The sequence below is a fragment of the Pezoporus occidentalis genome, unplaced genomic scaffold, assembly GCF_034315485.1.
Source record: "Pezoporus occidentalis ecotype Australia unplaced genomic scaffold, CSIRO_AGI_Poc_V1 ctg179, whole genome shotgun sequence".
Classification (NCBI taxonomy): Eukaryota; Metazoa; Chordata; class Aves; order Psittaciformes; family Psittacidae; genus Pezoporus; species Pezoporus occidentalis.
The window spans coordinates 76,288-90,563 of NW_026913629.1; the positions used below are offsets into that span (position 1 = coordinate 76,288).

At 45.0% G+C, this 14,276-nt stretch overlaps 1 protein-coding gene across 3 annotated transcripts in view; it reads left to right on the forward strand.

The window, feature by feature from the left end:
* Positions 1-14,276, forward strand: part of AP2B1 (adaptor related protein complex 2 subunit beta 1) — a 78,875-nt gene that overhangs the window by 6,276 nt on the left and 58,323 nt on the right. For all 3 annotated transcript variants that reach the window (XM_062614876.1, XM_062614878.1, XM_062614877.1), the window contains exons 3-5: positions 115-220; positions 2,229-2,364; positions 3,218-3,463. In XM_062614876.1, coding sequence (XP_062470860.1) covers positions 115-220; positions 2,229-2,364; positions 3,218-3,463 — 488 coding nt within the window. The remainder of the gene's footprint in view (positions 1-114; positions 221-2,228; positions 2,365-3,217; positions 3,464-14,276) is intronic.

Genomic DNA, 14,276 nt, shown 5'->3' on the forward strand with positions numbered 1-14,276 from the left:
TGCTGGTTTTATGGGAACAAGAGGCTGGGAAAGTAAAAAGTCACTCTTGATTTATCCATAAACCAAGACCTTTTTCAGCTCCCCAAAGGCTCGGTCTGTTTTGTCTTCTGCCAGGGGAGATTTTTGAACTGAAGGCTGAACTCAATAATGAGAAGAAAGAGAAGAGGAAAGAAGCTGTGAAGAAGGTTATTGCAGCCATGACCGTGGGGAAGGATGTCAGGTAAACCCAACTTTTCTTGCACTTGTAGCAGTTCTGGCTGTCCTGGGACTTGATTGGGTGTAGCAACACATCTCTATGGGGCAGCTCTGAGCGTGTGATCTCAGTGGGGCTGGGTAGTGAGGCTGGCTGTGTCCTTGCCTGTGCTGTGCTTGAGCCATAGCTTCCTCAAGCTCCCTCCTCTTAACTGAGAGCAAAAGAAACAGCTGTTTTCAGTGCTGGTTTAGCTAGGTGCCAGTAGCTCTTTTTATTTAAAAACTCATCCAGAATTCATCCGTTTTGTGCATCACATTAGATGATGTTTTCTCACTTGTAGCTTGTGTTTTTGTGTTAGAAAGGCAATTCCAAGTGTTTTTCTTAGCCTTACTTGTCATAGCATCAATTTAAGCTACATTCAACATAAGTGATTTTAAAACTGACCCTTTACCTCATGTCAGCTCAAGGACACGGGCATTTACCTTCTGCAACACTGTCCCCAAGACTTTATCTGTCTTTGAGACAACCAGAAAAACTTGCTTCAGTGAATGCTTCTCCCTTCCAGCTTCTCCTGTTACTGGAGTCTACCACAAAGTCGCAGTAGTCCTGGATTCATGGCATTGTGCTCTGTTGCCACGGAAATAATACGAGGTTGCAAATTTAGCATCATGACTTCATTGTAGAATGAAGGGGCAGATAAACTGCAGGAAAGATAAAGTAATGTTTTTTGGCCAGCAGCACTTGCCCTTCACCTTTAGCTCTCTCCAGTGTACCCGAGAGCTGAGTTTTGCATGCGGCTCAGCTTGGCAGCGTTGAAGCTCCTGATCTCTGTAGTGTTTAGCAGGCTGAGATTTGCAGGTTCTTTGCAAGTGTCCTGCATTACCAAAATGTTTTTAAGCATTTCTTTTCCTAGTGGGTTTGTTACCAGGCCTGGCATGGCAGGGTGTTGTTGTTGGGTGAGCTCCCCAGTTAAAACACCTTTGGGAAATTGCATTAGTTTTCACTTGTTCCAGAACTGACCCATGTTAAAGGCCTAGAAGAGATTAAATGATTATTACAAAAGCCATTGCAAACTGGTTTGGGAGGAAGTTGACCTCTCATTACACAGCAGGATACTTAAAACGGAACTCCAGTTTTCCCAGCTTCCTTGGTACTGTTGCTATCTATCCCCTTTGCATACCATACAATCTCACTGCTTTTCTTAATTTTGGGTGGGAGTGTTGATCTGCTTGAGGGCAGGAAGGCTCTTCAGAGGGACCCAGGCAGGCTGGATTGATGGGTTGTGGTGAATCTGTACGAGGTTCACCAAGGCTTAGTGCTGCACTTCAGTCACAACAGCCCCATGTACCACTGCAGACTTGGGGAAGAGGGGCTGGGAAGCTGCCTGGTAGAAATGTCCTTGGGGTTTTGGTCAACAGACAGCTGAGGGTAAGCCAGGACTGTGCCCATGTGGCCAGGAAGGCAAAGGGCATCCTGGCTTGTGTAAGCACCAGTGTGACCAGCAGGACTGGGGCAGTGATCATCTCCCCTGTACTGTGCATTGGTAAGGCTGCACCTCGAATCCTGTGTTCAGTTTTGAGCCCTTCATTCCAAGAGAAACACTGAGGTGCTGGAGCAGGTCCAGAGAAGGTAATGAAGCTGTGGAGGGTCTAGAGCACAATGTGAGGTGCAGCTGAGGGAGCTGGGGGTGTTTAGCCTGAAGAAAAGAAGGTTTGTGGGAGACCTTAAGGTGAGTCTCTTCTCCCAAGAAACAAGCCATGGGAAAAGAGGAAATGGCCTTAAGTTGTACCAGGGGACGTTTCGATCGGATATTAGGAAAAGTATCTTCACCAAAAGAGTTGTCAGGCATTGGAACAGGCTGCTCAGGGGGTGATAGAGTCACCATCCCTGCAGGTGTTTAACACACATATGGCTGTGGCACTTAAGGACATGATTTAGTGGTGGTGTTGGCAGTGCTGGGTTAATGGTTGGACTTGATGGTCTCTTCCAGCCTAAGTTATTCTGATTTTATTCTTGCTTTCCCTTGTCTGTGCAGCTCACTCTTTCCTGATGTTGTGAACTGCATGCAGACTGACAACCTGGAGTTAAAGAAGCTGGTCTACCTTTACCTGATGAACTATGCCAAAAGTCAGCCAGATATGGCCATCATGGCTGTCAACAGCTTTGTGAAGGTAAAGTGTTGACACTAGTCTGCACTAGCTGAGCACTTCACATGCAGTTCACAGTTCAAGGTGTTGAATGCACTGGTAAGATATGTCACTTTGCTTGCATGCTTTGAAAGTGAAGGTGTGTTCTCAGCTGTAGGGAATGTAGAGAGTGGAAGGTAAATGCACCTTGTGCTTTTGTAGGTCATTCTGCAGCCATCCTTTTCTAGGCTGTTTTGGAGGAGCGTTGCTCAGAAATGTAGGTGGGTTGGATGTATGGAAAATTGTGTAGTCTTGAAATATGAAGTGTTACATTCCCTTCTGCTTTTTCTTTTTCCTCATCAGAAAAGCACCTCTAGGCTAGCCTTTGTGTACTGCTTCATATTTTGCAAACTTAAGGGATGCTTATGTCTAGAACTGATGGCCTGTGAGAAATAGCCCTTAATTACTGTTGCATTATGTTTAGTTGATTAATTTTCCCATAATCTTCTCTTGCTCCTTTAAACCAGTAAGGCTGGAAACCAGTGTATTACTTTGAAAGTTGCCTGTGGCTAGCTTTTGGGTGGTGAGAGCTAGCTCTCTAGCTTAGCTGTAGCTGCTAGATCATATTGAAAGCAGTTTTGCCTGAGAGAACCAAGGAACACAGAGATCACAAATTTACAAGCTAACATACCTGAAACCATCTTGAGGTAGTGTAGAATGTTTCTGTGAATCTGCAAGCTCCACCTTTTATCCCTGATCTGAAATAATTGCCTTGTTTTAGCATGTAATCGGAGAGAATGCCTTTTGGTTTATATAGGAACAGCCTGATTCTGGCCGCAGGGAAGGTATCGGTGGCTAGTGCTGCAGATTTGCTTACTGTATTTCTGTCATGTTACAGGACTGTGAAGACCCAAACCCTCTGATCCGTGCCCTGGCCGTCCGTACAATGGGGTGCATCAGGGTGGACAAGATCACAGAGTACTTGTGTGAGCCTCTTCGCAAGTGTCTGAAGGATGAAGACCCTTATGTACGGAAGACTGCAGCTGTCTGTGTGGCGAAGCTGCATGACATCAATGCCCAGATGGTGGAGGACCAAGGATTTCTGGATTCCCTGCGTGACCTGATTGCAGACTCCAATCCCATGGTATGTACATGTTCTCCCGGTGCATTACTTGAGTTCACAATGGTCAGATAATAAGAAATGTGAAGCTTTTTTTTGTTGCAACCGATGCACCATGATGTATGTGTTGGTTAGTGACCACTTGTTGCCTCAAAAACCAGGAAATACCTTCTCTTCTTTGATCTCTTTGGGCTTTTGCCTGAATGCTGCAGTGACTGTTTAACTTCCTGGTCAGATAGTCAGAAGAGCAAGAAATACTTCATGCTGCTACCTTGGTGACAGCTCATAGTGATTGCTTTCCTGCAGGCTTGCTCTTCTTGGAGTAAGATTCGATGGATTAATTCATTCACTAATGCGGATAAATCCAGTGGCCTGTAATGAGTGGAGAAAAATCAATGCTCATGTGTTTAATAAAGTTGAATGAGTCATGAGAGGTGGAGATCAAGACCAGGAATTTCACAGGAGTAAATTACCTACTAAATCAGTACTTCGTTGTGGTTGAGGAAGGGTCCATTTCCGTGCCAGGCATCTTCCACTATTATTTTGTAACTATAAGGTGGTGGCCAATGTATTAAAGTGCATTACTGCATAATCCTTTCATTCATTATGTTTTTCCTGTGATCTGCTGGAAGCCAGTGAGCATACTGATACTGCTATGAGTCCTAGAAGGTACTAAAACTTCTGCAGCTCAGTTTAACTCAGTTTAGGCATGTGTCTGCTTTTTTAGCTCCTTTAGAGCACAGATCTAAAGGAGCTAAAAGACTGCTTAAAGACATCATTTCACACTATTGGGCCAGTCTGACCGCTCTTTGTGGTGCATGAATCAAACCACAGAAAGCAAATTGCCATCCTGTAATAGCTGTCTTTGGGCAGGTTTGGATACATCAAGTGCAGGGGGTAAGGTGCCATTCCCTTTAGTAGGAGAGAGAAGGCTGCTGACTGCTTTTCTTGCAGCTTTCTAGAGACAGGAAAACTCAAGGTGTCTGACTTCACAGGCACAAGTCTGTGAGCACTGGTAGCTATCAGAAGATACAGGTGCCTGTTGCCTCTGATACCCAGCTCTTTTCCTGTTCTTTTTGAATGCCTGCCTGATGTTTTTCTGTGCCAGGTTTCTGCATGAATATTGATGACTACTTGAAGATGCTCTCTGTGGCTAGGCAATTTAAAGGCTAATAGGGGAACACCTGCTTTTTTAATTCAGTGTTGAGGATCTCCTTGCAGCCTCTGAAAGCACTTGATGGGACTGAAAGCTGTTTCAGTTGTGCTTAAATGCTGGCCCCTGACATTCACTGGCTCTCAGGCAGCAGTGGTGTGTGCTCTGGACAGGGATATAACCAACTCTTCTCCTAGCCTTGGTTCCAGCTGTTTAATTTTCTTCTGCTGATTACAGCCTCATGGAGATGAGCGGAGGAGCTCAGGCTGAAAAGATGTGGTTCTTAAGGGAAATTAATATGGTTTTGCTTGCTCCTTCTGCTCGTTGATCTCTATGGAACTAACTTTTTGTAAATGAACAGTTGGCTCTTAGGAGAGCACCAATATCAAAAGTACATTAACTTAATACTGACTTAAATGAGAAGAAATATCAAAGGAGAAGAGGAGAAATATCAAAGGGCAATGTATGCTCCGTTTGCTAAATAAACCACCCGTGGTAGCATAGGGATTCCTAATAAAACAGCAGTGCAACTAATGAGCTCCTTGGTGGGAATGAGGATGGGCTGGGACAGCAAAAGCTTTGCAGCTCTACAGCTACTGAAGCTGTGTGGGACCACAGTACCTGTCCCACGTTGTACTTGCCTGCTCTTCCCAAAGCTGAGGGTTCCCAGCCGGGAACATGCAGTTTGGAGGAGTGATAGTGATGGAGAGGCCTGGGGTGTGGTTTTAGATCAAGCTTTGAGAGGATCACATGGCTGCGGTGCAGTGTACTGGTTTCCCAGGTTTTCCTGTGAACAGGGCATTCTATTTTTGCATTTTAAGGGTGCATGGGGAGAGCTTTTGTCAGGTTTGGGGCTCTTAGAGCTGCTGACTTTGCACAATACTTAATCTAGTTACAATTTTAGATACAGCCATTTCTTCTAGTTAAGTTTATTGCTTTGGTCCCCTTTGAAATTCATTTCTTTGTGGCACAGTGATTCCCTCAAAGGTATGGGAGCTATCCACACCTTTCCAGTCAAACCATGCAGCTCATTGCTGAAACTCCAGTGGGGGTTCCTGAAGGCCAGCAGTTGTGTTCACCAGTGAAGTTCTGTTTGTGTACAAGTTGATATTTATGAAGGTGTTTCCCCATGATCAGGTGGAACGGAGCCCTGCCTGGAAGCTCTTTTTAAGTAAAATGTATGAATCAGTATTGGCTATCAAAAGAAAGGTTACTGATAAGAATGGTACAGATGGATCCATCCTTATGGCCTGTTCCTCTGTAAATCCTGCATCTCTGTCATTGCAGCCTGTTCTCTAAACTCACTCATCATTGTATTATAAATGTTTGACCTCTTTCGATGACTTGTGGAAATAGGCAACTTTAGACCTTAATGAAGCAGAATTTTGTAGCCAGGAAATCCACGCTTGTTCTCTCTTCTGAGAAGTGAGGATTTTGAGCAGGAGCTAAAACCTCATGTTGAAAAATAGTATTTAAGAAGGGGTTTATTATGGTTTTGTAATTGGCTGCCTCTAGCACATGAGCAAGCACTAAGCATTCTAGCTGAGTAGAGTAACAGCTCCATGTGGGGCTTGCTAATTGCCTTGTAATTGTGCGGGGATCAGGGTGCGTGGTTTCCAGCTGCTCAAACCACCCTCATCATAATGATGGTGAATGCTCCGTCCCTGGCAGAGTTCAAGGCCAGGCTGGACAGGGCTTAGAGCAACCTGCTCTAGTGGAAGGTGTCCCTGCCCATGGCAGGGGGTTGGGACCGGATGATCTTAAGGTCCTTTCCAACCCTTCTGTGTCTAAGTTGGAGGTGACCTCATCAGAACCATTTTAGTTTGTTTGGGCTTCTTTTTTAATACATGTATTCAGACTAATAGGTTATTAACATGGAATGTTCTGGCCAGTCCTGTTGAGGTGCTGTGTGTGCACAGCCATGGCGTTTTCCCTCTTTATCTGGGCTTTTATTGTCAGGGCCTGGCCTTTGTTCAGATACAGTGGTGTTTTGCAGAGCTGAGGGGTTGCAGATGAGCTGCAGTAGTTGTGATGAAAGGACTGACACTGGAGGCTGGTAGTTCATTAGCTTCTGCTGAGAAATGCCTGTGGTATTGCAGTTTCTCTTGGATGAATTAATTCAAACTTCTAATTGCATATCTATTGATACATGGCAAGTTACCAAATGGGTTAGTGACTTACTGCATTTCAGCTGAGTTATCTGAGATATCTTACCTTGGGCAGGCAGTGGGCCAATAACACATACAAGCGCATGGTTCAGTTACTGGGTGGTTGCACTGCACAAGCCTGATTATGGATGGAGTCTTTAATCTTGTTTTACAGATGGGCCTAAAGTGCTTGTGGCTGCCCTTTGTCACTTGGGATCCTGGCAGTGAGTTTCCATTCATAGAGGGAACCCTCATTTATTCACAGAGCTGTCTAAGGCAAACCCGTCTTTGCTGTGCATTTCCTCTCATGAAGCTTCTCAGGACCAGGTCTGGATAGATGCAAAGCTAGAGCCTGCTTTCTGCTGTCAGTGTGCTGCTGCGATTACTCAGTCCTCAGGACCTTTCTTGCTGGTAACTTTGGTGTGCTACAGCTCAGAAAGGATATCCTCCCATGATCCTTGTGTTCCTACAAAATACAGTTTGTGTGACATCCCAGGGTTTTTGTGAACGCCTGGTTGCACACAGGTTACTGCACAATGCTGTTTACACCCAACAACAGCAGGAGATATTAGTGAGGTGGGAGAAGTAGGTCTGTTACACACCTACTGTTGCCAGGGGCTCTCTGGAGTGTTGGACAAACCCTTATGCTTTTTAGTTTCTCTTGATACTGTCTTGGTCTGACACTTGTGACACAGACCTAGTGCCTGCTGCTCGATGGAGCATTGCTGGTGCTGGGCCCTGGTGATGAAGGGCAGGACCACGAGATGGCAGCAGCTTAAAGCAGAGCCAGAGCTGTCGATGGACACCTTAGTTTGTAACTAGTTCCCTCCTGGCTTTTTCACTGCACTTGGTTTTCTCCAGAAATGTAAATATTGGCAGAAAAACGTAAGAGGAAATCCATCTTAAGCCTTCCTGCTCTTTAATATTTGAATGGAATGACCTTTCTCCCCAAATATTTTCAATCCTTGACCTTCTAGAGTACCTTTTAACTCATGGAATAGCTTTCTTGTCAATCTGCCTGTTATCCACATGGCTTAAGTTAGGTTGATGTCACTTTCTTCCAGTTCTTTTCTAGGTGCTGTTGGGATTTTTACTGCTCTTTGTAGCATATCTTCTTCCTTATGCTCTGTTTTGTCACTGTGATGTGCACAATCAGATCTTTCATAAGTGCGGCTGTTCTGCTCCTGGGTTTTCATGGATATAGCACTTATGTGCTGCCCAAGAATATGTTATGTATTACACCATCTACCCATCCAGCTTAATGGGAGAAACACTGTTGTGAATCAATACAGAGCAACCTGAGATCACAGGAGCAGCTGATTAGGAAATACAGCAAGTGTGTGGAATATAATTAAACTCTTCTGTTGTGGCAGGGTATTTTTTTGCCTTTAGCATTAACCTGCACTTAGAAAGGAGTGGATTGAGATCAGACCACGAGAGCTGGTGAGGTCCATCTTGATCTAATCAGAATTCCCTCCAGCAGGGTTGAGTTTCTATAGTTCACAGACTAGACTAAAAATGTAGTGATCTAAATCACAGTGCTCTCTTGTCTTCCCTGCTGTGACAGCAAGATGTGTAGGTTCCTTTTCTGCCAGCCACAAGTTCACAGTGTATGTGTGGGCTTCCTGGATGACCTTATGGAGGAAGAAGGTCCTCCTTTTGTTCTTTTTCCTACTAGCTGGCAAGCAGTATGTCTCTCTGAGATCATGTCCTGAGGAACAAGCCTGTTTAGAAACAGAAGCAGCTTTTTGTCTCCTGGGCTGTCTTCCACTGTGTACTTTGCAGGAATTCTATCCCTCTGTGTAATAAAGCTGAGAAATGAACCTCTTGCTGAGAAGCTGTTGGTGGTCCTCTGAGTCCCAAAAGGACTTTGTAGGAGGCAGTCTGGGATGTGGGACTGCTCTTGCAGAGCAGGGAGTGGAGCACCACCTTCTGCATGGGCACAGGAAAGAGCTTGTTCCTCATGGGGAAACTTGGACTTTCCACAGCTGTGTGTTTTCCCCTCTGCAGCTGATGTTTTATCTAGTGCCAGGAGTAAACCACTGCTGCTGGATGAGGTTGTGATTCCTGCTCATGAAGGTTGTGAGGACTTGGAAACTCACATCCTACTGGAGTGTTGAATATTGCTAGGAGCTGTGGGCTGTGCCTCTGCAGAATGTCATCAGTCTGAGGCTGCCTCCAAGACACCCTGGCTGGAAAACATCCCTCTTTTCAACCTAGGTGCTGCAGAATGAAGGCTCTATCTTGAAGTTCCCCAGCCATGTCTGTGTTGGGCCTTGAAAGGGGCAACATGGGAGACTGCCAGAGGAGGTCGGAAGCCAGCTTGTGTGTATGTGTTTCAGCAGTCAGACTGCAAAGGTTTAAACTGGGGGAGAAGGGAGAGCTGCTGTCTGCAGTCGATGGCACAGCTTCAGGTTAGCCACCGAGACCCTGCTCTCTCTGCCTCCGGAGACTCTCTTTTGGCTTTGGCCTGAGCTCCTGCAGGTGCTTCTCCAGAGGAAGCTGGAGTCTGACTTAGTGAGTAGCTGGTTTTTAATCCAGGTTGACATCCTAAACAGGTCTGAGGGAATTCCAAGCCTGTGTGTTGGACCTCATTTGTTTGGTGGGTTTTATAGGCTTGTGGATGAAGGATGCTGGTCTTGAGCACTTCCTGTAGAAGCTGTGCTTTTCCTTGCCTTTGGAATACTGGCACTCTGGCAGAGAGACGCAAGGATTTTGGATGATAATGCATGGATTCCCGTGACTGTTTGCAGTCTTTCATCCCAGACCCCTCATTTATAACGATTGACAAATCCATCTATCAGAGACTTGTCTCCTTCCAGTTACTACTACCATTATGTGTCTTAATTCCCAAAGCGTTAGTCTTGCCGAATAGATCATTCCAGGATCTCTACTATCAATCAGAGTGTTGGAGAGCTTTATAGACATGTATCTAGATGTTACATTTTCATTGGAACAGACACTTGGAGCTAATGACAAGCACCATTTGTCAAAACGTGCTGTGGCCATGGTGCTTTGTAACACTGCACTCTCCTTTCAGGGCTACAGTAGGCTTGTGTTGATGCTTAGCTGGTGCCCGTCTTCTAAATAGCTGCTTGGAGCAGAGACAGCCCTGTTTGCCACTGGATGGTGCCAGTGAGAACCTCTGCAAGCCAAATTGCAAAGGGCCTTATAAAAAGAAGCCCCTTGAAAATCCTTCCTGGTGTGTGACAGGTGCCTGATCCAGGCTGGGATCAGAGCCTGGTGCTTTCTGCAAGAAGCACAGCGGGTTGCAGAGCCTCAGTGGCTTCCTTACAGAGCTTAATTTTCTGTACTGGGGGGCTCAGGAGCCCTTTGAGTTGCAGCCATCCCTGAAGAGCTTCTTGCCCACCAACCACAAGAGGTTCAATAGTTGGGGTAAGTGGTCTCCTGTCTTACAACTAATCCATTCTGATCTTGCAGGACATCAGAGCAGGAGGGGTGTTTTAGTCTGCCACAGAGTGGCATTGTTCTGCTGCACACTGCAGGAGCAGGGAAGTGCAGAAACCAGTCAGGACAAGCACGCCATGGGAAGCATAACACTTCGACTGTCCTTTCATTGTCACCTCCAGAAAAACTCATCCTACTTGCAAAAAGCAAGCTGGAGATCTTCCCCACTCAGGCAATATGGGGGACGTGGTCAGGAACTGATCATATATCCACCAGTGCGGTTCCAGGCTTCTAGGTGCAAACCTCTTGCAATGGAATTAGTGGGAGATGAATGGCTTACCCTGGGATCTGGGAACCTGTCACAATTAAGGCTGAACAGGGGAGCTGTTGCTTTGCATGACTACATAGACTGGGGATGTGTTAGTCTCACAGAGCTTTGGTTTAAAGCTATAGATAGCGTGTGGATTAATGGTGTGAGAGGTTCATACAGGCTCTCTGACTTGCCTGATTGGCCATTTTAATTGTTTATAGACCACTTCAGGGAAGTAAAGTAAAAGGGGCTTGTAGATGAAAGCTGAAATGTGAACAGAAGCAGGGGTCATGCATGGAAGGAGTGCTTGTCTTTGTTAGCACTTGTTAGGGACCTTTCAGGCACACAGCATTGTGTGGCCATGAAAACGAGCAGCCCTGTGAAGTACCCATCCATGCGGATGCCCCTGATATCCCATCTGGGAGTCTGTGCTTAATGACACGACCACACCATGCAGGCTGAGAGTGCTCTTTGGAAATGTCAGCACCTCTCTGTTCTGGAAAACATCACGTGGTGCCTGCCTCTCTTGAGGACAGGGCCTCCAGCTATGTGAGGAAGGCTGCCTCTCCTCAGCATCTTTACAGAATGCCTTAATTTTGCCTCTTTTTCTCCTTTTTCTCCTCATTTTAATTCGATGGTGAACCAGAGGTTCCTGCTTTAAACAGCAGAACATTGTATTTCATGAACTCCATTACACACTTGGTTTAATTTCCAATTAGTCTAGCATGCTAGCAAAATAATCTGATTGCTTTATCTGTTGGGTGTTCTAGATCTGCCTAGCTTCCCTCCTGTCCCCCCAACCCCCTGCAAAGCTTTTCCATGTGGGTTGATAGGCAGACACTCAGGTTTTCACCCACCCCCTTTCCTCCTTGTTAATGTATTTTATACCATTTGCTTGGAGCTAAAGGTTTGAGCTGCCAGAAGGAATAACTGGCAAATCAGTGTTCCTACCTCTGCAGCTCTCCACAGGGTCGGATCTGGTCTCTGGCTGCAGAGAGGGGTTGTCTGTAGGTGGGTTTAAAAATGTTGGGTTCTTGTTAAATCTGTAATGGAGTTTTAAGTGCAGGGTTTATTGTGTTTTTTAATGAGAGCCTGTGAGACTTAGTTTATCCCAGTGATGCTTCTTTGAGAGTCTAAATGTATTGGGAAATTCCAGCCAAAGAGCAGGTTTATTGTCATTCAGCTCAACTGTGCTCTAAGGGGATGTGGCTGCATTTGAATACTGCTGAAATGTACCCGGGGTGAACTGATTTGCATCAGCAAGCCAGGCACCTATTATTATTGTTATTTAATCTTCAGTCTGCTCTGCATTTGTACTTTCTAGGTGCTTTTAGGCTGATTCTCAGTGCTTGGTAACTCTTAGCTTAAAGACAGTGGTGTTAATTGTGAGTCAAGTGAGGCATTCTGCTGTGGAGTTAACTTACAGGTTTAAGCTTTCCCTGTTCAGTAGTTGTTTGGGCTCATGTGTATTTGACTAGTGGGCTGGCCTCAGTTTTCTTAGTTATTTTTGAGAACTAAAGACTATAGTAGATGTTAGTTTCCTGTCCTTTAGTCTCCTCCTTATCTGTGAAGTAAGTTATGCAGCTCCTGCTTGGTTCCTTAACCAAATGTTTTGAAAAGCAGGGAATTCTTCCTTTGCTGAAGAAGTTTATGGCTTTTTTTTTTCCTCAGCAAAGTATGGAAGTGGTTGTGAAACTTGTCCAGTTTCATGTAGGACTTTGTCCTGTGCCCCTTGTAAAGGTTTAGCTTTATATTTAATATGTCCCCCAGCAAATATATCATCACTGATTCCTGGTTTTAAAGGTGAGAAAACCCAACGTGTTGTGTAAGTTAGTTTATCCATTTGTACCTTGTACTTGCTGTTCAGTGCAGCTGGACTTCACTATCTCGTGTTCCTCTGTTAAGGAAGGAGCTGTCAACTGAGTTGAAGAGTTAATGTACAACATCAAAGCTGAACGTTTTCTTTGGCCACAAAGTACACAGTAGGTTACCAGGTGAGGTGCTACTTGAATTGGTGTTGACTTAATGGACTTCTTTCCCCATAGCTAACTGACCACTGTTAGTATCCCAAACTGTGGACAGTGCTTCTGTCTTTATTTCCATGTTGCCTGAGCCATCACTTAGTGAGAGCTGTCAGCAAAGTCAGAGTCGCTGTGTACTGGAATGAAGCCATGCAGGGCCGGCTTGTATTGCTCTATGTTCCTGTCTCCTAACGAAGCCAATGGCAATGCCAGTGAAGAGAGGTGAGCGTGCATACTTGAACCAGTGTTTATGTTGGCCTGGTTCCTGCAATCTGTTTTCATTTCAACTGTGCTGCTGCTGTCTACAAAGCCTTAAAGATGTTAATTATTTTTGTTGGCATACCATAACACATCAATATGTTCAGTGTGAACCGCCAGCAAGGGCTTCTTTTCCCCTTTAATAAATGTTGCTTAAAGTTTGAAGATATTCCCTTATCCCCTTTTGCTTTATTTATCTTGTCACCAAATTGACAGCAGCACAGTTCTGCTAAGGCAGACGGTGAGGACTGGCTGTAATTGTGGGCTATAAGATTGTGGATCCCAGCTCATCTGGCAGAACTGAGCTGCTGCCAAATGTTTCACAGCCTCATCCAGCCCTCCTTTCCTAACACCCAGGCACACCACAGGCCATGCTCCTAAGTGCATCTTGCCACCTGATGCTCCTTCTTACGGATGCACTTTGTGGGGATCTAAATCTAGTGGGTTGCCGTATAATGTCCCAGCCTCAGCACTGATTTGGACACTTGCATTATTGCTGCCATGTTAGTTCCTGAAAAAATCCTAAAAGCAAGCCCTCATTCAGAGTCAGGGCTCTGGGTTGGAGCTGCTGTGAAGCTACCCAGAGTGGAAGTCTGGAGCCTGCAGGAAGGTGAGATGTTCTGTGTGGCTACTCTTGCTGTCGGGCAGCCCATGGTGACAGCATTTCTGTGCATCCTTTGCCTGTGGCAAACTCCATGCTAGACTTCACTTCCTCTGCAAGAAAGGAAACTTGAATGCAGCTTCTTTGACTTGTACCTGCCCCAGGGTTTAGGATATGCACATGGCCCAGTTGCTGCAGTGTAGTGCCTGGCAGTGTGAGTGCATTTGCCTGAGCTCAGCTCTGTTCCTTAGTACACCTGCCAGGTACATGTCTCTGTGATGCTTTGGCTCTGTAACTTTTTATATTACTTCACTTTTGATGTTTTTTTCAAAAGTTGTTTCATTCTAAAAGCATTTTTCCATAATGATTTTGAACTTTTAACTTGCTTTGATTTGTCTGCACTTACATACTTCCAAAATATAATGGAATTGAAACAGTCTTGTACTTCAGCTTTCTGCTGTGTCACGTTAACCGTTCAGGAGTTAGGCAAATGAAATGATGGGAAGAATAAGCAGCATCTCTTAATAAGTTACTCATTAAAACAGTACAAGGAGACAACAGTTCTGATTACTGCTGATTTTAGTGACAGAAGGCTCATTCAACTAATGAAATTCATAAAATCTTGGATCAAAATCCTATCTCTGACCTCTAGGTGTGAAATGCAAACCAATCAACATTACTTGTGCTTGTGCAATGACTTTGGAATAGATTGGTTTAATGACAGGCAGTGATGGGAACAATACAGAGAATTTTCTGGTCATGCTGTTCTTGTTTTCAGCGTACTGCATCAAAAGCATCTTTAGGCATCCAGAGAATCAGCTGATTTTAGATAAGATGCTTCTTTGCCTTAATCCCATAGAAAATAGTGCTATAAATCTTGGCTTTAGCAGGGGTGTACTGTAAATTGGGCTGGACATGCATCCATTGTAAAAGCCTGAA